The 21515-nt window shown below is 45.7% G+C and overlaps 1 protein-coding gene across 1 annotated transcript; it reads right to left on the reverse strand.

The window, feature by feature from the left end:
- Nucleotides 1-1486: 1486 nt before the first annotated feature.
- Nucleotides 1487-14741, reverse strand: LOC114602996 (cornifelin homolog A-like). Its single transcript, XM_077932208.1, has 4 exons — nucleotides 14125-14741; nucleotides 5346-5477; nucleotides 3463-3599; nucleotides 1487-2123 (listed from the first exon to the last, which is right to left on the reverse strand). Exons 2-4 carry the CDS (start codon nucleotides 5467-5469, stop codon nucleotides 2034-2036), a joined length of 351 nt encoding a protein of 116 aa, XP_077788334.1. The 5' UTR covers nucleotides 5470-5477; nucleotides 14125-14741; the 3' UTR covers nucleotides 1487-2033.
- Nucleotides 14742-21515: the final 6774 nt, after the last annotated feature.

Raw genomic sequence — 21515 nt, forward strand, 5'->3', positions numbered from 1 at the left:
TTAAAAAAAAATTATAATTTTCATTCATAACAATAATAATTTACAACAATTGTTTAACCAAGTTTTAACATTTTCAGTTTTGACTCCCTTCCCCCTCTTTCTGTGGTTCTTTACATTTATTTTCGTCCTTTCCTGCATACTCCAGATTGCCTTAACTTATTCTTTTAATCATCTATTCTCATACATATATCTCATATATTTTTATGTTTTGAACTGCCTTATGATCTTCAGATGGACAGTATACAAACTGAACAACAACAACAGCAGCAGCAGCAACAACATATTATATATATATATATTTTTCAGGTTTTTACAATAATCCTGCCAATGTCTAGATCTGTTTACAGTCTGTTTGTAAATACTCAATAGACCACTTCCATTCCTTTCTAAAAAGTTTATTATCTTGATTTCTTATTCTTCCGGTAACTTTCGCCATTTCTGCATACTCCATTAGTTTCTATATCCAATCTTTTTTCTTTGTGACCTCTTCATCCTTCCACTTTGGGGCAAATAACATTCTTGCAGCTGTAGTCGCACACATGTATTTGTATTAATTGTTGGTGGATCGAGGATAAAGGACTAGATTTTTTTCTTGCTTATCTGACCAACCCTTTGTTTTTAATGGGGTAGTTAATCTTCCCTCAGCTTTGCAAACCTTATCTATTTATCTGTTATTTTATTTATAGAATATTTTAAACACCTTTTAGGGCACCCTCACCTCACATTGCTGTAAGACACATGAAAATACAGTGGCGATAAACAAAGAGGTTCTGCTCTTATGCACGTTACCTCAGCCCAGCTGAACACCGATGGACTTACTTCCAAATATATGAACATAGGATTATGCTGTCTCAGAAGGTAATATGGGATGGTTCAGTTGGGCCTGTTAATTTATAGCATTAAGTTCCTTTGTACTCAATTGAGATAATCATTTATTTATTTATTTGGCTCTATCCTTGTTAGTAGTCCTTGCCCTGAGGCGCCTACGATCACCAGAGGTGAAGCAACAGAGGATAGGGAAGAAAGTGGCTGCATGGCTAAGCAGGCACGGAATGTGCAATTGTCTGTGTTTCACAAGTGCTTGCACTTGGTTGAGTTCAATCCTCAAAGCTGATCAAAGAATGCTTCCTTCTATCAGACCAAACTATCTGTTCTTCTGGTTTAGCTCAGCAGGTCTGCTCTAACGGGCGCAGCTCTCCTAGAGAGGTCTTTCCCATCACCTTAGCCCTAACCCTTTCAACTCAGGCTGTCAAAGATTGAACCTGAGAACTTCTGCCTCTCCCAGAAGTTTCCTTCCATGCCATTAAAAAAGCTTCATGGGCTGATTTCTGTATATGAGTCCTTGATTAGACAGACAGGAGCAGGCCAGGTTGTCTTTTCTTAACCCCCTGGCCACTTGCCACCCCTAAGTCTTCTATCGGGCCAGGGGATCACACTGATTCTCACTTAACCCATTCTTCCAAAAAAACAAAGACAGCCCAACTCATGCAGTTTGAGACAATGATTATTTTATTTTGACACAATTTTCAAGGTGGGATGACCGCAGGGGCTGAACAGAGGAGAGCTGTATCTTTTCCTCTTTCCTTGCGCAAGGACAATAGGTATTTTGCTCTGCAGTTGATACGCTTCTGGGTTCAGAAGCTGGCCTCCGTCCCTCACTGCCATTGATCCAGCTACAGTGGTGCCTCGCAAGACGAAGTTAATCCGTTCCGCGAGTCTCTTCGTCTTGCGGTTTTTTCGTCTTGTGAAGCACGGCTATTAGCGGCTTAGCGGCTATTAACGGCTTAGCGGCTATTAACGGCTTAGCGGCTTAGAGGCTTAAAGAAAAAGGAAACAAACTCGCAAGAACTCGCAAGACGTTTCGTCTTGCGAAGCAAGCCCATAGGGAAATTCGTCTTGCGGAACGACTCAAAAAACGGAAAACCCTTTCGTCTAGCGAGTTTTTCGTCTTGCGAGGCATTCGTCTTGCGGGGCACCACTGTACTTCGTTCTCCCTGCAGGAGTGAAGAATGTCTGCCAGCTTCCCTTCTGCTTCAGTTCTTGTTTTTCAGCTCTCGGCCGAGTTGACAGAGGCCGCAGAATGGACAGCAGGCCATGACCACCCAGTCCTCACAAATGGAGCCCTGGGTTTCGGAAACAAAGAGGCTGTGTTAAAATGGAAGGTGAAGTTGTATAGCTCCCAAGAGACAAAACTGGCTTGTAATTGAGACAGAGGTTGAAATTCCTAACCATCTAGGGATTCATTTTGGCCAAACTCAGGCAAATCAGCCTTAGAGCTGCTTCAGCAAAGGCACACCGCCCACACATTGATTATTATAGCATTTAAAAAATTGCAAGAGCACTTTACTTTTGACTATGCAATTGTGTTTCCAGTTCTTATGAGCAAGGTTCAAGCAACATCCATCAGGAAAATAAAGGGCACTTCACTTGGGGCATAAGAGAAAACAACTTAGGTGCCAGGCAGGCCTCTCTAGGGAGGGTATTCCAAATACAGGGGGCCACCACAGAAGAGGCCCTCCCTTCCTATTAATCCCTGCCATCAAATACTGCCAAATGACTGGAATAAAATGGCCCAGGATGTCCCCATACATATAGTGGCAGCGTAATATGCAGAAGTCAGCAAATAAAGGTTTTAACGGAAAAGAAAAACATTGTCACTTGGTGTCTGCGCATCAAGCTGCTGCTAAAAGCCAGACTTCCAATGGTCAGTTGAAAAGTTGGGCAGCCCTAATGAACTCTAATCATGGTAAGAAAACCAGCAATGGGTAGATGATGATTTACTACTTATACCCAGCCCATCCACCCCTGTTGTGTCTTCCTCCTTGGTAGGTTTTAGGTGCATAACTAGCTTGATACCTACCAACATATTTTGAGTGAGGATGGGCAAATCTGTCAATTTTGGTTTGTCTCATTTTTTAAACTTTCCTAGTCTTAAGTTCTCCACATTTCCACATCAGTTTGCAGGGTTTTTGTTTTTTTAAGTTGCTATGAAACTCATTAGCATGTTGACGCAAATTTCTCTTAATATAGTTTGTATGCAGTTTTGCCTGATTTACACATTTTTTGCAAAGCAATGTTCCCATACATAATGCATTTTTGTATGGCCTTTGCAGTAATATACGCATTTCAATGCACACCTTGCCCTAGTATTTGCATATTTGTTCACATTGCTTGAACTGCGTTGCAACATTCAGAGAAGTGCAAATTTCAAAGGACGGCTGCGTTTCAGTTCATGCATTGTATCAGAAAATGCAAATTGGCAAGGTTTGCTTTTAAACGTGAGCTTAATCAAATTCCTCCCCCGCACCTAATTTTGAACCTATAAAAAGGTATTCATTCTGCTTTTCTTTTGGAGCAGAACAGCAACTTCACCCCAACTACACCCCCAGCCAGCCCATCAGTTTAACTACCACCCCAACCCCTCTCCCCACACCCATCTTGATTTGACTTCCCACATCTCACCTCAATGTGGAATCTCTCACGCACACTGGTCCGCAGAGCGACGATAGTACCAGGCAGGTATGGGAGGCAGCAGCACTCACCTGCCTGCTCTGACACACGGCAGGCAAGGATGCACGGAACGAAGGTACCACAGAGACCTGGAGGAAGGGAGACAGAAGCATTCTGCATGTATCCGGAGGAAGGCAAATGATTTCCAGTGAGGGCTCTGGAAACCAAGTCCTAGAGGGGATATGGATATGTTTAGCTGGGAGAAAGGAAGGTTAAGGGGAGAGATTATAGTCCGAAGAGGCTGTCATGCAAAAGGTGGAGCAGACTTAAAACTATGGAACTTGCAATTGCAGGAGGTGATGAAGGCCACCAATTTGGTTGACCACCGCTGCTTTCATAGAATCATGCATTACTTTAAGTACTGTATTTTTCCATGTTCAAGACAATATTTCCCCCCAAATTTTTTAAGTTTAAAATTGGGGGTTGTCTTATACATGGAATGTTGCAGTTAATTATTTCTTAATTTTAGGCTAAAAAAATATACATGGAAAAATACAGTAAATGCATGTTTTTGGGTTTTGTTGGCGGGCGGAATGGTCTGGGGGCTTGTTATTCAAAACATGTCTAGTTGCCGCACCGCTCTGACCAGTAGGTTGGGCCAGTTGTTTGGTGGAGACAGTGAGATAATAAAAACATCCACTTGGTGGCAGCACTGAGGTTAAGGAGGAGGAGGAGGAGGGGTTAGCTAAGCTCATGGACAGGCAAACTAAGGCCCAGAGGCCGGATGCAGCCCAATCGCCTTCTTAATCCAGCCCGCGGACGGTCCAGGAATCAGCATGTTTTTAAATGAGTAGAATGTGTCCTTTTATTTAAAATGCATCTCTGGGTTATTTGTGGGGCATAGAAATTCGTTAATTTCTTTTCCCCAAAAAAATATAGTCCGGCCCCCAAAAAGGTCTGAGGGACAGTAGACCGGCCTCCTGCTGAAAAAGTTTGCTGACCCCTGGCTAAGCTGGTTTGCTTGCCTCCCTTTCTTTGCACAGTGCAGGTCGCAGTTGCATCCTGTCTGTCACTCTGACCACTACACATCACTGTCTCCCAATGCCTAAGCTTCCTGCATAAGCCTAATGCAGAAGATTCCTTCCATCGGCCTGTTTCTTCCTAATGCTTCACCTCATTCTTCCTAATTACTCCTAATTACCCCTGTATTTTCTCCCCAGTGCCGCTCACCATTACATTTAGATGCTGAATCTGATGGCAGGGCCTGTGCTATTCCTAATTTCTGCATTGCCCCAAGCAGTTTTAAGTAACAATATAAAAAAGGCACGCAGTGCCCATGAGGGAGGTGCCATCTGTTTCGAAGGAACACCAAGTTTCATGGACATAGAAAAATCCTTGGGGGCGAGAGGGGGCCAAAAAAACCAGCAACAACTCAGTGCAGACTGAGCACGCTCAGTGGGAACAGAATGCTTTTTGACTAGTGGGCAGGGAACAGACCTTGGGAGAAATGGGTAATGGAGTATCCTGGGAAAGGGCATGCCTGGCTGGGACTCTGTACCAGATCACTCCACACTGTAACGGTTTGCTGCAAGTGCCAGTAATAAAAATAGCCACACGCATTAGCACCAACCGATCCCTCGCCCCTTCTAGGTTGGCTAACTTTTGATTTCAAGAATCTTGCTCTTTCCAGGGAAGGCAGGCAGGGAAAGGGCAGTCCCGTGGATCGATGCTGCAGGAATCAAGGGGGTCAGTGGCAAAATCTTGAGTTTCCTGGCTCTTCTGATTGCCTGACAGACAGCTCATTAGCCCTCCTTCCCTCTTCTCATGTACAGCCTACCACTTGAGTGGCAGAAAGGAGCTGCTCGTTGCCAACACACACACCCCCAATTACTCACAGATGCCCATATCAGAACAGCAGTCAAACAGGTCTGTATTCCAAGCCCCTTGGTTGCTCAAAGTGTAGCTGGCGCCAGCAGCTTGTGGCTGGGCATCGATGATGAACTCCGTCTGATAGGCCATGTCAGCTCCTGGAAAGTGGAGAGGAGAGGCAGCGGAGCTCCAGTTATTCCCCACCATCAGACCCAGGCCCCAGCTGTGGGATTTAATGTGCTTTGGGTAACGGTGAGCCCTTGAACCAACCACTCACAGACCTTCCGGGTGTCCCTGTTTTCCAGGGACAGTTCCAGATTTACAGAAGCCGTCCTGGTTAATGATTTGATCCTGAAATATCCCGCTTTTCTTTAAAGGTAAAGGTAAAAGTATCCCTGACCATTGGGTCCAGTCACGGACGACTCTGGGGTTGTGGCGCTCATCTCGCTCTATAGGCCAAGGGAGCCAGCGTTTGTCTGCAGACAGCTTCTGGGTCATGTGGCCAGCATGACTAAGCCGCTTCTGGTGAACCAGAGCAGCGCACAGAAACACCGTTTACCTTCCTGCCAGAATGGTACCTATTTATCTACTTGCACTTGACATACCTTCGAACTGCTAGGTGGGGTTTACCTTCCTGCCGGAGCGGTACCTATTTATCCACTTGCACTTTGACGTGCTTTTGAACTGCTAGGTTGGCAGGAGCTGGGGCCGAACAACAGCTCACTCCGTCGTGGGGATTCGAACTGCCAACCTTCTGATTGGCTCTGTGGTTTAGACCACAGCGCCACCCGCGTCCCTATCGCTTTTCTTTAGGACGTCCCTATTTTCATTAGAGAGGGTATGGAGCTATGTGACCCCCGAGCCAAGGAGATAAGTAACTATACAACCTTTAGAAGACATGTGAAGGCAGCCTTGTACAGTATAGGGACATTTTTAAATGTTTAATGCTTTATTATGTTTGTTGGAAGCTGCCCAGAGTGGCTGAGGAACCCAGTCAGAGGGACAGGGTATAACTAATAAAATTATCATTATCGTTATGGAACAAGACGTCCCTACTGTTGGAGGGTATGCACTCACCAATCCTGGCCTGTATTTTGGGGGTTTTTGCCAGCCCACTCTCTTTATCTGCATTTAATTATAAACCGTAGTTAAGCTTAATTATGGTTGAAGTGTGAATGTGCAATTTGCTGGTCCATGGCGGCGGCGGGGGGGGGGGGGGATAATGGCTGTTTCACTCCTTCCCTGCTGCTAACTGCACTGCGTGGAGCTAAGCCATGGTTTAGTTTAGTTTAGGATTACATGGTTCATGGTTTGTTTCCCCGCAAACCATGAGCAGTAGGCCAAGAACAAACCATGGTTACAACTTGTGTTTTGCTTAGAGTGAGACAGAAATCCCAAACCTGGGATGTAATACTAAGCTAAACCATCGCTTAGCACCCGGCAGGGGGAAGAAAGAAGCAGCTACAATGTCTGCTCTGTTTCCTAGCCTTTAAACGATAAAGGTAAAGGTACCCCTGCCCGTACGGGCCAGTCTTGACAGACTCTAGGGTTGTGCGCCCATCTCACTTAAGAGGCCGGGGGCCAGCGCTGTCCGGAGACACTTCCGGGTCACGTGGCCAGCGTGACATCGCTGCTCTGGCGAGCCAGAGCCGCACACGGAAACGCCATTTACCTTCCCGCTAGTAAGCGGTCCCTATTTATCTACTTGCACCCGGAAGTGCTTTCAAACTGCTAGGTTGGCAGGCGCTGGGACTGAACAATGGGAGCGCACCCCGCCACGGGGATTCGAACCGCCGACCTTTCGATTGGCAAGCCCTAGGCGCTGAGGCTTTTACCCACAGCGTTCAACTTAAAAGTGGCTTTCAAATGCCATGTAAACCAGGCACTGCAACTGCATACACACTCCTGTTTATTCTGCATCCGGTTGGCTCCCACTCCCACCACTTGGAAAGTGGTGTAAAATCATGTTGTTCCTCAGGAAATGCTGCCTTTTGATGCACCCCCCCCCAACCAAACCACCTCGAATCCAAATTGAGAAAAAGTACAACCTAGCTGTGTTTTAAGCTGGTATTGTGTATGCAGCCTGTCTTGCTGCACAGCTCCTGCTCATTTTTGTGGGGTTTGGTCAAAGGGACCCTTCCCCTGTGGATTGTGGTGGCTCGGTTCTATCCTGCTGCTATCTTTAATGGCCCTCAAAACAACTCCCTTTGCCTCATGGCATCTTGCTAGGGTGGAGGAAGATGGAGACCTGTTGGCATGGCAACAAGGTAGACTCGTGCTCAGATAGCCGATCTCTTGCGGAGATCCTTGTATGACCTCCTCGGGCTGTGTTCCTACAACCGCATCTGCTCAAACAGGCCCCAAACACCCGTTTTTTGCTCTTGTTTGAAGCCACGTTGAGATGGTCTTAGCTTTTCGCCTCTCCTTGAGGGTTGCATGGAGACATTTTAGGCAGAAATCTAGCTTGTTCCCAGACAATCTGAGTGAGCATTTTGGGCAAGGCCCCAAATACAAAGCGAAAGAACTCCTATTTCCAAACAATACAGGAAACGCCTTGAGAGGACAAGAAGCTCACACCCTCATAGCAAATATATATGCTCTGCGAAAGAATCTCTCTCTCTCTCTCTCTCTCTCTCTCTCTCTCTCTTTGCTGAAGTCTGTGAAAGGAAGAGATTGAGGATGAGGGAATTGGTCAGGGTCAACAGAGGATGCCTTCAGATTTTCACATAGAACCGCTGACTACATGCCATATATTTAAAACATATGTTTATCCCCCAAAGAATCCTTCTAAACCACTCTGAAAATTATAACTCTGTGAGTGGAAGGGTGTGTGTGTGTGTGTGTGTGTGTGTGTGTGTGTGTGTGTGTCCTAGCAACTCTTATCAAACTACAGTTCCCAAGAGTCTTTTGGGGTTGTTGATTGTTTAAAGGGATATGAAAGTGTTTTAAATGTATGGTGTGGATGGGCCCTCTGAGTTAATTTGTAAGAAAAGCAACTAACAAATACAATAAATAATAATAAATATGGGCTGCTTGCAAATAAACCAAAAGACTATGGCCACATTCAACCACACACTTAAAGCACTATGATGCCACTATATGGCGCCACCCAAAGTATTCTGGGACCTGTAGTTTGCTAAAGGTGCCGTTGGGCGAGACCCATTCCCCTCGCAGAGCTACAATTTTCAGATTGGATTAACAATTACAGTAATCTCTTTTCACGGGGAACTCTGATAGTTGTTGCTCTGTGAGAGGAATAGGGGTCTCCTCAAAACTCTCAGCACCTTTAACGCATTACAGCTCCCAGAATTCTTTGGGAGGAAGCCATGTTTGTTTAAAGAAGCACCATAGTGCTTTCAGTGCTGGGTATGAATGTGGCCCATGTCTCCAATGATCTTGCCTACAGGCGGCGCATATACTTGGTAGTTCTCGCCCTGGGGAACATGTTACGCTGTCAGATAACGTGTGGTTATCTGAAATGAAAAGGGACCAATGGCGCTGGAGGAAAATTAAGGGTGGAACTATAGTGTGTACAATCCAACCGTTATCAGGAGTTTCTGTCCACGTAATTTTGATAAAAGAACGGAACTTCCCTTTCATGAGAGCCGGATCGGCTTCGTTTGGGACTGGGCCCAGAACAAGAAAATTATGTGGGAGTTGTGGATATAATAGTAATATACCCACCAGGACTGGCACGCAACACCATTTTTAATCTGCACGTAAGTCAGCAGTTTATACAGCAACCCTTAAGGCATCTCCTCAAGTTACCTTTCTAAAAGAAAGTGTTGGCTGGTGTCCCAAGCAAGGAAATGTGTCTAAATTATTTACTGTCACCAGAGTTTGCCCTGGCACAAAGGATATACTCAGGCCTGGAGTACTTTTTTTTTTTTTTCCTGTTAAAGACAAAGCCTGTGATAGTTTCGTCCCACAACTGACTCCTTCCGAGAATTGCCAAAAAGCTATCCGTTTATATTTGCCAGATGTTTTTGTATTTTAAACAAGGTCGCCAAATTTTGAGCAGGGTCTGGATGCAGCCATTCCTTTGACAGAGAGGTTTTATCACATTTAACTCCATGCTATTAAAAGCTACAGTTGCTGATCTCTACATGTCAAACCTCTGTTAAAAGGATAGTGGCGTTTCTGGCTGGACTTTTTTTTATATATATTATTATTATTGCTCTGCTGGTAACCTCATTTTAAGAGATGTGGATTCATGAAGATGTATCTCCTTAGAGGAGGAAAAACCTCAGGCCACAATAAACTAGTTAGCCTCCAAGGTGCCACCGGATTTTATGGGAGAGAAAGTCCTGTTGAAATCAATGAGAATTAAGCACTTAACTGTGCTCAACTGCCACTGAAATCAATGAGCTTAAAAGTCCAATCCTAAAAACATTTACTTGAAAGTAAATCCCATTGATTTCAATGCAGCTTACTTCAAAGTATCTCTGCTTCAGCTCTGAACTCAGTTTAGATTTCTTGGGACTGTAGTGCAGTTCCTGACTTCTGCATGGTACAGGCAGACACGAATGTATGTGCTCCTGGCATTTCTCTTTCAGGGGCTAGTCTACACGACATTCATCTTTTTTTTAAAAAATAGCTTCTACTGCACAGTTTTAGCATGTATAGTGCTTTACAATCGCCCCAGCCGTTATTCTTTGCAATCAGGGCCGGATTTAGGTTTGATGAGGCCCTAAGCTACTGAAGGTAATAGCTTTATATGTCCAGCTGTCCTTTGTCAGCAACAAATTGTCACTGCTTTTTTGTGTTGAATATATACTATATGGTAATTTATGGACCTCATGGATATCTAAAGCTATTTGTACATGCAGAATGTAGGCACCCTATATATAGAAATGAGCAAACCAGTGATATTTTAGGGAGCAGGCTAGCAGGCGGGGCCCGTTACATCATAGGAGCCTAACACAACACAAAACAAAACACTGTTGCTGTATGTAGGTTTTATTTTATTTGCTTTTTATCTTATATTTTGGAAATGTACATCCAGTTTTTTTCCTTTAACTTTTTTTGGGGGCCCCCAAGAGAGTGGGGCCCTAAGCTATAGGGCTTGTTTAGCTTATACGTAAATCTGGCACTGTTTGCAACCGTGTCAAGAAGGGTACACGCCCCCTTTTGCAGATACCGAAAACCGAGGGGTTGTGCAAGGCACACCCAGTGATTCATTGGGTGGGTTACTAGCTTCACAAAGAAATTAAAGCAGTGACCTTTTCCCTCCTGCCATGCATTGGAATATTTCGCCTCCTTAGTTTGTGTGCCAGGCAGCCATTAACTGCGTAGGACCAGGGCCGGAAAAAGAGGTGGCAAACCTTTTCAATGGCTCAGCTGGGATTCAAACCCAGTTTTCAAGGAGTTCAGCCGCTGCACCCACCTTGGGGTGTTGTCCATCATCCTTTCTATCTCACTGTACCCAATGCAGCTGAGTGGCTGTTTATCCATCATTTAAAAGGATATTCCAAGGGGGAAACAGGTGAAAATCTTGTAAATGGGGGGTCCACGGCACGAGACTAGGGGGCTACAGAGGGACATGAGAAGTGGAGAAAAGAGAGAAGTGATCAAGAATCGAAAAGAAAACAGAATATCTTAAAAGTTTCCACAGCTTTGGGATAAAGCAATTTTGTTTTTCATGGCATTTCCTACTTTGTATTTGGTAGAATCAGGTTTCAGTTGTGTGAATTACCATATTTTTCCATGTATAAGACTAGGATTTTTCCCTTTAAAATAATGCCAAAAATTAGGGGGCGTCTTATACACGAATAGTGCCGAGGGTGGACTGGCGATTGGTTGTTGCCACAAAAATAGAGGGGGTCTTATACATGGGGGTGGGTCTTATAGACGGAAAAATACAGTGTTTACTCAGTCTAACATGGAATTACCTTAACATAATGGACAGAGGTGATTTATCACTCACAGGTGTTTATCACTCACAGCAATAGAACCGGATATTTTAAAAAGCTTGTTTTTGGTCATCAAGCACAAGGGTCCCATTGATCGAGAAACTCTTAAAGTATACATTTTTATGTAATTGTGTAAATTATAAAAATTATAAATACAACATCTTCTATTTACGAACAAAACATTTAACTAGCTACCTTTCTACTGGTAGGACAGAGGGCTGACAGGAAGGAAACGAGGTCGGAAGGGGGCCACAGTCAGAAAAAGGTTGAGAAACACTGCTTTAAACAAGGGACAAAACGGGCTGCAGATTTGCTTAAATGTTGCATATCCTAATATATATGGATGGGACGCGGGTGGTGCTGTGGGTTAAACCACAGAGCCTAGGACTTGCAGATCAGAAGGTCGGCGGTTCAAATCCCCACAACAGGGTGAGCTCCTGTTGCTCGGTCCCTGCTCCTGCCAACCTAGCAGTTCGAAAGCACGTCAAAGTGCAAGTAGATAAATAGGGACCGCTCTGGCGGGAAGGTAAAGGGCGTTTCTGTGCGCTGCTCTGGTTTGCCAGAAGCGGCTTAGTCATGCTGGCCACATGACCCGGAAACTGTACGCTGGCTCCCTCTGCCTATAGAGCGAGATGAGCGCCGCAACCCCAGAGTGAGCCACAACTGGACCTAATGGTCAGGGGTCCCTTTACCTTTAATATATATGGATAAATGTAGCTGTAATTAAATCCTCTCATTTAAGCAAATACAATGCATCTCTGACCCCCCTGTCTTTCTTCTTTACAGAGGTGGATTCAAGGTACCTGATAGATGTTTTAAGAGAGCTCTGGGGTCTAAATGCCATCAGGAAGGAGACTGATTTGCGAAGCGGCCTTCACTAGGCAAAAAGAAGTGTGTGCTGGGGCAAAGTGTCCCAAAAGGGTGTCTTCATGGGAGGCCTAACAGTGCTTCCCAGACAGCCCACCTGAGTCACATTACATCTTTCCACGAAGAAGATAACCTGAAGTCACTTCTGCAGGTAACTGATCTCTGCCTAAATAGCCTGAGATAGCCGTGAGACTCCAGGAAACCCACAAAACATTCCTAGGTCTTCCACCTTTACTGGAGCTGCTCTTTGGATTAACAACACAGGTGTGACTTTGGCTTGCCAGAGGAGCATTTTTCCTACTATTGCTTAGCTCTCAGCCTGCTATTTATTTATTTCTGTTCTTTTTCTTTCTAAACCTTTTCCCACGGACTGCAAGAAGATCAAACCTCTCCATTCTGAAGGAAATCAGCGCTGAGTGCTCACTGGAAGGACAGATCCTGAAGCTGAGGCTCCAATACTTTGGCCACCTCATGAGAAGAGAAGACTCCCTGGAAAAGACCCTGACGCTGGGAAAGATGGAGGGCCCAAGGAGAAGGGGACAACAGAGGATGAGATGGTTGGACAGTGTTCTCCAAGCTACCAGCATGAGTTTGACCAAACTGCGGGAGGCGGTGGAAGACAGGAGTGCCTGGCGTGCTCTGGCCCATGGGGTCACGAAGAGTCGGACACGACTAAACGACTAAACAACAACAAAACCTTTTCCCGAGCAGTATTTTGGAGCTTGCAAGAACAGCCTCCTCCAAGGAAATAAGTTTGTTCTTATCTGTGGTTTCTTCAAGCAAGCCAGGAACAAACCTGCACTGCGGGAGATAGACTAAATGACGCTCAGGATCCTTTCCAACCCTTTAATTCTATGATCTTGCCATAGTGGGGAAGACTAGCCAGTTCTTTGCCTGGATGTCAGCTGTTGATGAGCAACAAAATTAAGGTGTGATTTGGGCTGGACAGATCTTCAGATAGAGGACTCCTTTATGTAAGAGGCAAATGCAGTTCCATTGCTCTTTACCAGGCAATCCTGATCTCACCACTAGTAATCCACTTTATGATACCTGAATCAGTTCCCACCCAGTTTTTCCAAGTGTCTTGGACTACAGCTCCCATCACTCCCAGCCGGCCCAGCCGAAGGCTGATCTACATGTTCAGGCTACAGCAGGCACCTCTCAATAGTCCCTTTATATTCCCTTCCTCAGGCACCGCAAACTACTGAGCAATGCTTGACCAAACAGGGACATTGTCCTTCCACCCATACAAAAATGCACACATCTCCCCAGTATTGGCTCAGCTCAGACATTTTGCAGAAAACAACAGGAGAGACCTGTTGGGTTGTGATCACCTAGCAACTGCAGACTACAGGCAAGCAAGTGGGGTTGTGGTTCCCAAATTGCATCCAGAATCAATCTCCAGAATCACCTTCCTTGGCACTTTCCCATGGCAGCTCAGCTTCCTTGGGAGATTGCTTGCTCACTGCTAGGACTCTTCTCCTGCAATATGTTCCAGGGGTCTGCAACTTTCATGCAGTGTGGCAGTGATGCTCACTTACCCAGCAGTCTGCATGCACCATGCGCCCTAAACCTACCCCTCCAACATACAAGGGTTACCTGGCAAGCCACACAGGACATATCAGTGTGGAATCACAGAACTGTAGCATTTGGAAGGGACCCACGAAGGTCCTCTAGTCCAGCCCCCTTCAGTGCAGGAATATTTTCCCCCAACGTGGGGCTTGAACCCACAACCATGAGATTAAGAGTCTCATGCTCTACCGACTGAGCTATCCCAGCACTTCCCTCTTAAAGTAGAAAGTCAGAAAATGACTAGACTAGGGAAAGGGCATGTATGCATTTTCCATGTGCTTGGAAGCACATATAAGAAGTCTGAAGGGCAGCACAGAACGGTTTAACGCAAACCACCCCACCCCAAAAGCCATGCATTTGTCATTTAGGTCGCCAGCCTCCCCCCCAACCCAAACACCAGCCCGTCATGAATGGAAAGTTTGCTAACATTTCTGTGAAAGCTTTCCTTGCTCACCTGTTTTTTTCCCCCCTGGAACTTCAGGTTCTGTGTTGACCAGATGACTTTGGGTAAAGAAACAAGTTGGGTGGGGTTCTGTTGGCGCCTCTTATATATATATGTACTAGGTTGGAAGGGCGGGGAGTGGGGGGAGTAGCAATTTGCTGTGGGGAAGGAGCAGATAAGGGAGAAAACAACAGCCTGCCTTGGAGCAAGTTATTTAAGGTGGAGGAGGGGACCTGGAAATTGGGACATCTGGGAGGTCGGATAAAATAAGCTTTGGGAAATAACTGTTGCATACAACTTCACACTGGAAAGGGCTTTGGGTATCATTTTCGATAGCGGGAAGAAAGTGAGAAAGCTGGAATCTCCCCCCAAATGTAGCGTAACAGGAGACCAACCTGAAAAGCACCAGGTTGCAAACCGTCCTGGATGTTAAAGCCCTTCCACCTTTAGTTCATCCAACTGGGCCTGCTAGCCCAATTTTAAAAAATAAAAATAACCAGGGAGTTCCTGATCTCTTCCATTCAGGCATCCCTTCTCTCTGAGTTGAGTCAACTAGCTAGAGTTAAGGAAGAAAATTCCAGGGTGAGAGACTACTCAAAGGCCCAGCTCATGGGGTGCAAGTCCCCTGAAGGTCTATGCAGTCAGTAAAAGAAGGAAGTTCCAGCCAAGGAAAGGTAAAGGTAAAGGGACCCCTGACCGTTAGGTCCAGTTGCGGACGACTCTGGGGTTGCAACGCTCGTCTCACTTTACTGGCCAAGGGAGCCGGTGTACAACTTCCGGGTCATGTGGCCAGCATGACTAAGCCGCTTCTGGCGAACCAGAGCAGCGCACGGAAACGCCGTTTACCTTCCCGCCAGAGCGGTACCTATTTATCTACTTGCATCTACTTGCACTTTGACATGCTTTCGAACGGCTAGGTTGGCAGGAGCAGGGGCCGAGCAACGGGAGCTCACCCCGTCGCGGGGATTCGAACTGCCGAGCTTCTGATCGGCAAGCCCTAGGCTTTGTGGTTTAACCCACAGCGCCACGCCAAAACAGCAGTCAGTAGACCATGATCTTTATTGTTGCGCAACAGGTCCCCACAGGAGTAAGAACCCCGAGCATGGGGTGACAACCTCTTTTAAAACTTCCCTCTTTCCCGCAGAATACACTTTGAGAGGCATCACTGATACATCACTAGCATGTCACAAATGGGGAGGGGTGTACAAGGTTACACAAGTTCAACATGAGGTCACTTGATCAGACACCTTTCCCAACACCTCTTAAGTACCCATCACCGAAAGAACAATAAAACTCTTGACATCCTTGCCCTCAGGATTTGTCTGGAGATGGGCTTTCAGAACACTTGACTCGCTAAACTGCCTCTGCAGATGTCTATTGTTGCCCCCTAGGTCACTCCCTGGGTAGGGTGCCGAGAATGTGATCTCACACTTCGGGGGAATTGTGGCAGGATGCCCTGCTGCCTACGTGACTTCCTGCTTCTTGGTTCAAGGAGGGAGGTGGAGCCCAAATTCACCTTTCTTTAAGGGTTAAAATGGCGTTGGAATGAGGAGAGTCGGTTAAAGTATAGATTTTCTATGAATTTATAAAGCTAGGTATCTTCCCTGAGCTGTCAAGTCAAAAGGATACATTCAGGCATAATATTTAAAGGTAAAGGGACCCCTGACCATTAGGTCCAGTCGCAAACGACTCTGGGGTTGTGGTGCTCATCTCGCTTTACTGACCGAGGGAGCTGGCGTACAGCTTCTGGGTCATGTGGCCAGCATGACTAAGCTGCTTCTGGCGAACCAGAGCAGCGCACGGAAACGCCATTTACCTTCCCGCTGGAGTGGTACCTATTTATCTACTTGCACTTTGACGTGCTATTGAACTGCTAGGTGGGCAGGAGCAGGGACCGAGCAACGGGAGCTCGCCCTGTCATGGGGATTCAAATCACTGACCTTCTGATTGGCAAGCCCTAGGCTCTGTGGCTTAACCCACAGCGCCACCCATGTCCCTATTTAAAGATGTGCCCCCCCAATGTCATTTCCGTAACACTAGCTTGTTTCAGATCCTGTTATAAAATGATCAAAACTTATTCTTAGGATGGAAGCACCTCTTTTCGCATCAGACTGCGGATCCTGGCATGTCAGGGGTGGAACTGTAGCTTAGCATTGGACCACGATGCCCAGTTCCACCCTCCAGGAAGTGTGGAAAAGACGCCTCTCTGAAATTCAGACTACCAGTGTTTCTGAAACTCTGGTCCCCAGCCATTGATGGACCACAACTTCCATCATCCCTCGCTAACAAGACCAGTGGTCAAGGATGATGGGAGTTGTAGTCATAGAAACAGAGAATTGCAGAGTTGGAAGGGACCCCAAGGGTCATATAGTCTAAGCCCCTGCAATGCAGGGATCTTTTGCCCAACAACAGCTGGTGAGCCAAGTTTGAGAAACACTGGTAGAGCAAGGATGGAGAACCCTTGCCCTCAGGTGTGGCTGGGCAGGTAGGGGTGGGGCTTTCTGACCAGGCCTAGGCATTGAAGGTTATCAAGTCCTCACCATCTGTTTATGTTTCAGTGACTAATCTAACAAGCATGGCTATAGCCTGGAAAATGAATAAATAACATGCCCTACTTTTCCGTGTATAAGACTAAAGTTTTTTATTTAAAAATTACAGTGGTACCTCAGGTTAAGTACTTAATTCGTTCCGGAGGTCCCTTCTTAACCTGAAACTGTTCTTAACCTGAAGCACCACTTTAGCTAATAGGGCCTCCTGCTGCCGCCGCGCCGCCGGAGCATGATTTCTGTTCTCATCCTGAAGCAAAGTTCTTAACCTGAAGCACTATTTCTGGGTTAGCGGAGTCTGTAACCTGAAGCATATGTAACCTGAGGTACCACTGTATGTCAAAAATTGGGGGTCGTCTTATACAGTGGTAACTTGAGTTACAAACACCTCAGGTTACAAACGCCTCATGTTACAAAGTCCGCTAACCTGGAACGAGTTACCTTGAGTTGAGAACTTTGCCCCAGGATGAGAACGGAAACCGTGTGCCGGGGGCGCAGAGGCCCCATTAGCTATTGTGCGTGTTATTGGTGGCTGTGGGAAGGGCTGTTGTTGATTGGCTGTCACTTCGGCAATTAGGAGGGTGATTGGCGGCTTCTGTCAGCGAGGGGACAGACGATAGCTGGCTTTTGGAATCCGTGTGAGTGGCAGCGTAAGTCAGGCAGGTGAGCGAATTTCTGCAATTCCCCCCCAAAAAGCGTAACAACTCTGGGCTGCCACCCCTCCAAAAAAAGCTCACTAACTATGGGCAATCCTCCCCCCAAAAAACTCAACAACTCAGGAAAATCTCCCCTCATTTTCTTAATTTGGAGTCCCCCAAAATAGGATGCATTTTATACATGGGGGCGTGTTATACACAGAAAAATACAGTAGTTGATGATGACACCCAACTCTATCTGTTGATGGATGGCCATCCTGACTCGGCCCCAGACACACTGACCAGATGTTTGGAAGCTGTGGCTGGATGGTTACGTGGGAGCCGGTTGAAGCTAAATCCTTCGAAGACAGAGGTCCTGTGGCTGGGACGGGGCAATATGGGATTGGGGGGGCAACTCCCATCTCTTGCGGGGGCGCAATTAGTGCCAGCACCGTCCGTTAAGAGTTTGGGTGTAATCTTCGACACCTCCCTTTCCATGGAGGCGCAGATTGCAGCTATAACAAAGGCGGCATTTTTCCATCTCCGTCAAGCTAAGCAGTTGGCTCCTTACCTCTCTCGCCCTGACCTAGCCACTGTGATCCACGCGACGGTCACCTCCAGACTGGATTATTGTAACTTGCTCTACGTGGGGCTGCCCTTGAGACTGACCCAGAAACTCCAGCGGGTGCAGAATGCTGCAGCGAGACTCCTTACGGGGTCTTCGCTACGAGATCACATTCACCCGGTGCTATACCAGCTGCACTGGCTCCTGGTGGAGTATAGGATCAGGTTTAAGGTGCTGGTTTTAACCTTTAAAGCCCTATACGGCCTAGGACCCTCGTACCTACGGGACCGCCTCTCCTGGTATGCCCCACAGAGAAACTTACGGTCTTCAAATAAAAACATCTTGAAGGTCCCAGGCCACAGAGAAGTTAGGCTGGCCTCAACGAGAGTCAGGGCTTTTTCGGCTGTGGCTCCGATCTGGTGGAACACTCTGTCACAAGAGACCAGGGCCCTGCAGGACTTGACATCTTTCCGCAGGGCCTGCAAGACAGAGCTGTTCCACCAGGCCTTTGGCCAGGGCACAGCCTGACCTCCTCCTTTGGTAATCCTCACAGAACTCTAGCCCAATGGCTGCCAGTGGCTTGAATTAATTAATTTTAGAATGAATGATTTTAGAGTGTTGTTTATGCTGTACTTTTGTACTGTTTTATTGTTGTTAGCCGCCCTGAGCCCGGCTAAGGCTGGGGAGGGCGGGATATAAATAAAATTTATTATTATTATTATTAGTTCTTGGTTTTCCCCTTTTGCACAACTGTCCCTTTTCACATTTCTCCCCCTGCCGTGAAATCATTTTGGTTTAAGTTTCCAATGTTAAATACCCTTCAACCACCCCTTTCTCTTTCCTTTATTTTAAAAGTGCATTATTATTTTTATTTTACAAACCTGCAGAACCCTAGAACCCTTGTTTGCTCTCCTCTCCCCATGGATTCCTGTGTTGCACCTACCTGAATGTTTCCTAGGAAAGTAATATGCTGGCAAAGTATACCAGCCTGGTATTTTGTGCCAATAAAATTGCTTTGGCAGAAATTGGAATGAGCTTGTCTAAATCCTGTCCTAAAACACTCCGTTTCACTCATTATCGAAGGGATGTCACATGAAGCTGGCACCTACTTTTACCTCCTCCTTACACTTGTGATTGGCGGTTCACCTAAACATCCTTAAAACATGTGATTTCAGCCTAAGGCTGTGTACACATCTAGGCTGGATCTACACAGATATAAAAAGCACTATGAAAAACCCACTATAAAAACATATGTGCAATTTGCCATTGAGCTCTACAGCCCCATCTCGTTTCACATTTTTATAGCACACTTATAACATCATAATTGCAGTTGTGTAGCTGAGTCCCTACATTTAAAGCATGTGAATGCCCCCCCCCCCCGCAACAATCCTAGGAGGTGCAGTTTATTCATCACAGAGCTACAATTAAACTGTGGGATAAATCAGCCTCATAAAACAAACATGCTTAACTCTTATTGATGCATGAATAGGTTAAGGCCATAGAGTAAGCAGTTCTGCCAGGCTTAGCTAGGTCATAGCCCCTCAGCTTGGAAGAAAGGGCTACCAGACTTTGTTCTCTCACTTCAACCATGCAAAGCCTACCAGTAAGGAGGTGTAAGCTGGGCGCTCCAGGCTTAGACCACATGGCTTAAGCAAACCATCTTTGTGCTTCTATACACATAATTTAGGTTCTATTTTGGAACCTAATTTATACTGCCTGTCATTTCTTGCTGCTGTATGGATATGCACATGAACCTGACCTTTGAAGAGTTTGTAAGTAAACCAATTTTAACTTACCAAACGTGTGGTCTCCTTCTATGCTAAGGGAAGTGAAGAACTTTAGAAGCAACTTAGAAGGGGATGTCCAACAGCTTATATTTCTACGCTTTACTTTGCTGCATGTTTTGTGATTTTAAATCTCTGCTGGGGTTCTCTAACCAAAGAGTACTTGCCCCAAACCTGGATCTAGGCACCCAGGGAATTCTGCTTTTGTTCTTGAACCATATTAACCAACATAAATTACAATTCCCAGGATTCTTTGAAGGAGGTAAAGAGCTTTAAACAGATGGCTTGTACACAGCCTAAGAATTGCAAGGCCAGGGAAAGCCAATGGTAGATTTTGTCCAGGGTGCAGAGTACCCTGGGGTGGGTAGTTTTGTTGAGGCTGTGGTACTTGGGGTGGTGGTTGGGAATACTCTGGATAGCTCAGTCGGTAAATCATGAGACTCTTAATCTCAGGGTTGTGGGTTCAACCCCCATGTTTGGCAAAAGATTCTTACATTGCAGGGGGTTGGACTAGATGACCCCCTCGTGGTCCCTTCCAGCTCTACAATTATATGATTCTATGTTTCTCATGTGCTGAAGACTGGATCATGCCCCTCCTTGAAAGTTTGTGTCCTCATTCCAGCCATTCTGCTCCTCTCAGGAGGGCCCAATCCACAATTTGAGTGTCATGGTGCCTATCACTATCTCAGGGCAATTACAGATTTATTGAGAATGACCCCATCTGGAAGATGTAGCAAGGAAGCTCTGTGTTCCCTTGGAGATATAAAAATTTGTTTCTGTGGGCCTTTCTCTCCATGATCTCCTACCCATCACCTCTGGATTTTGGACTTATGCAGATGTTATGATGACTGAATGGGGTGTTTACCCAAATGATAGAAAGAGAGAGAGAGAGAGAGAGAGAGAGAGAGAGAGAGAGAGAGAGAGAGAGAGAGAAAGAAAGAAAGAAAGAAAGAAAGAAAGAAAGAAAGATGTGGGTGTTTGCTTCTTTTGGCTTTGTATATTGAATAAAAGAGCCGTATCAGAACGTACATTCAATTGAAAAATGACTTGCGCACCTTCTGTTTTCTTGATCAATGATGGGAGCCGACTGTGAAGAGACCAAATGGTGCTGTTGGAGTTACTTGTGAAAACGTAACTTATTCGGAGAATCTTCGGGTAAAAATGCTGACTTCTTACTGAAACTTTCCCCCCTTTCATCATCCCCAACCAAACGTACTGCATCCACCATGGCCAACAAAAACAAGCTTGAAAGAAAAGGCCTGTTGTTGCTTCCAGAAGACTCAAGAAACAGATGCAGTATATATTTCAAATTTAACACAGTTATTTTAACGCATGTGAAACTACACGTTCTCTGTGCCTATTTTAGGGTTCCGTTTTTCATCTTTTAATTTTCGTCTGGCGTTTTAATTGTTCTCTCTGTTTTATATACATTATAAAATGAAACAATAACAACAACAATAATAAACAACTTTTATTATTTATTATTGGTTTTAATAATGATAAAAAACCAAAATGACCACAAGATACTGATTGACTGGGGAGGGGGGGAGAGGGAGAACAGAAAACATGGGATGGAATGAAAATGGAATGAAGCGGCTTCTGCTTCTTCAGTTGCAGCACCTACTGCAAAGTGTGTGGCTCAGGACCACAATACCTCAAGGACCGCCTCTCTCCACAGGAACCACCCAGGCCTATGTTCATCACTTAAGGTCCTTTTCTGTGTGACCTCTCAGAGGGAGGTGCGGAGGGTGGCAACATGAGGTTGGGACTTTTTAGTGGTGGCCCCTTGCTTATGGAATTATTGAAAATCAAAATAAAGTATACAAAACACTCCAAATGCTGTAAATAAATCCAGCCTGATACACTCTCACTT

This window comes from Podarcis muralis, chromosome 7 (genome assembly GCF_964188315.1).
Source record: "Podarcis muralis chromosome 7, rPodMur119.hap1.1, whole genome shotgun sequence".
NCBI classification, from domain to species: Eukaryota; Metazoa; Chordata; class Lepidosauria; order Squamata; family Lacertidae; genus Podarcis; species Podarcis muralis.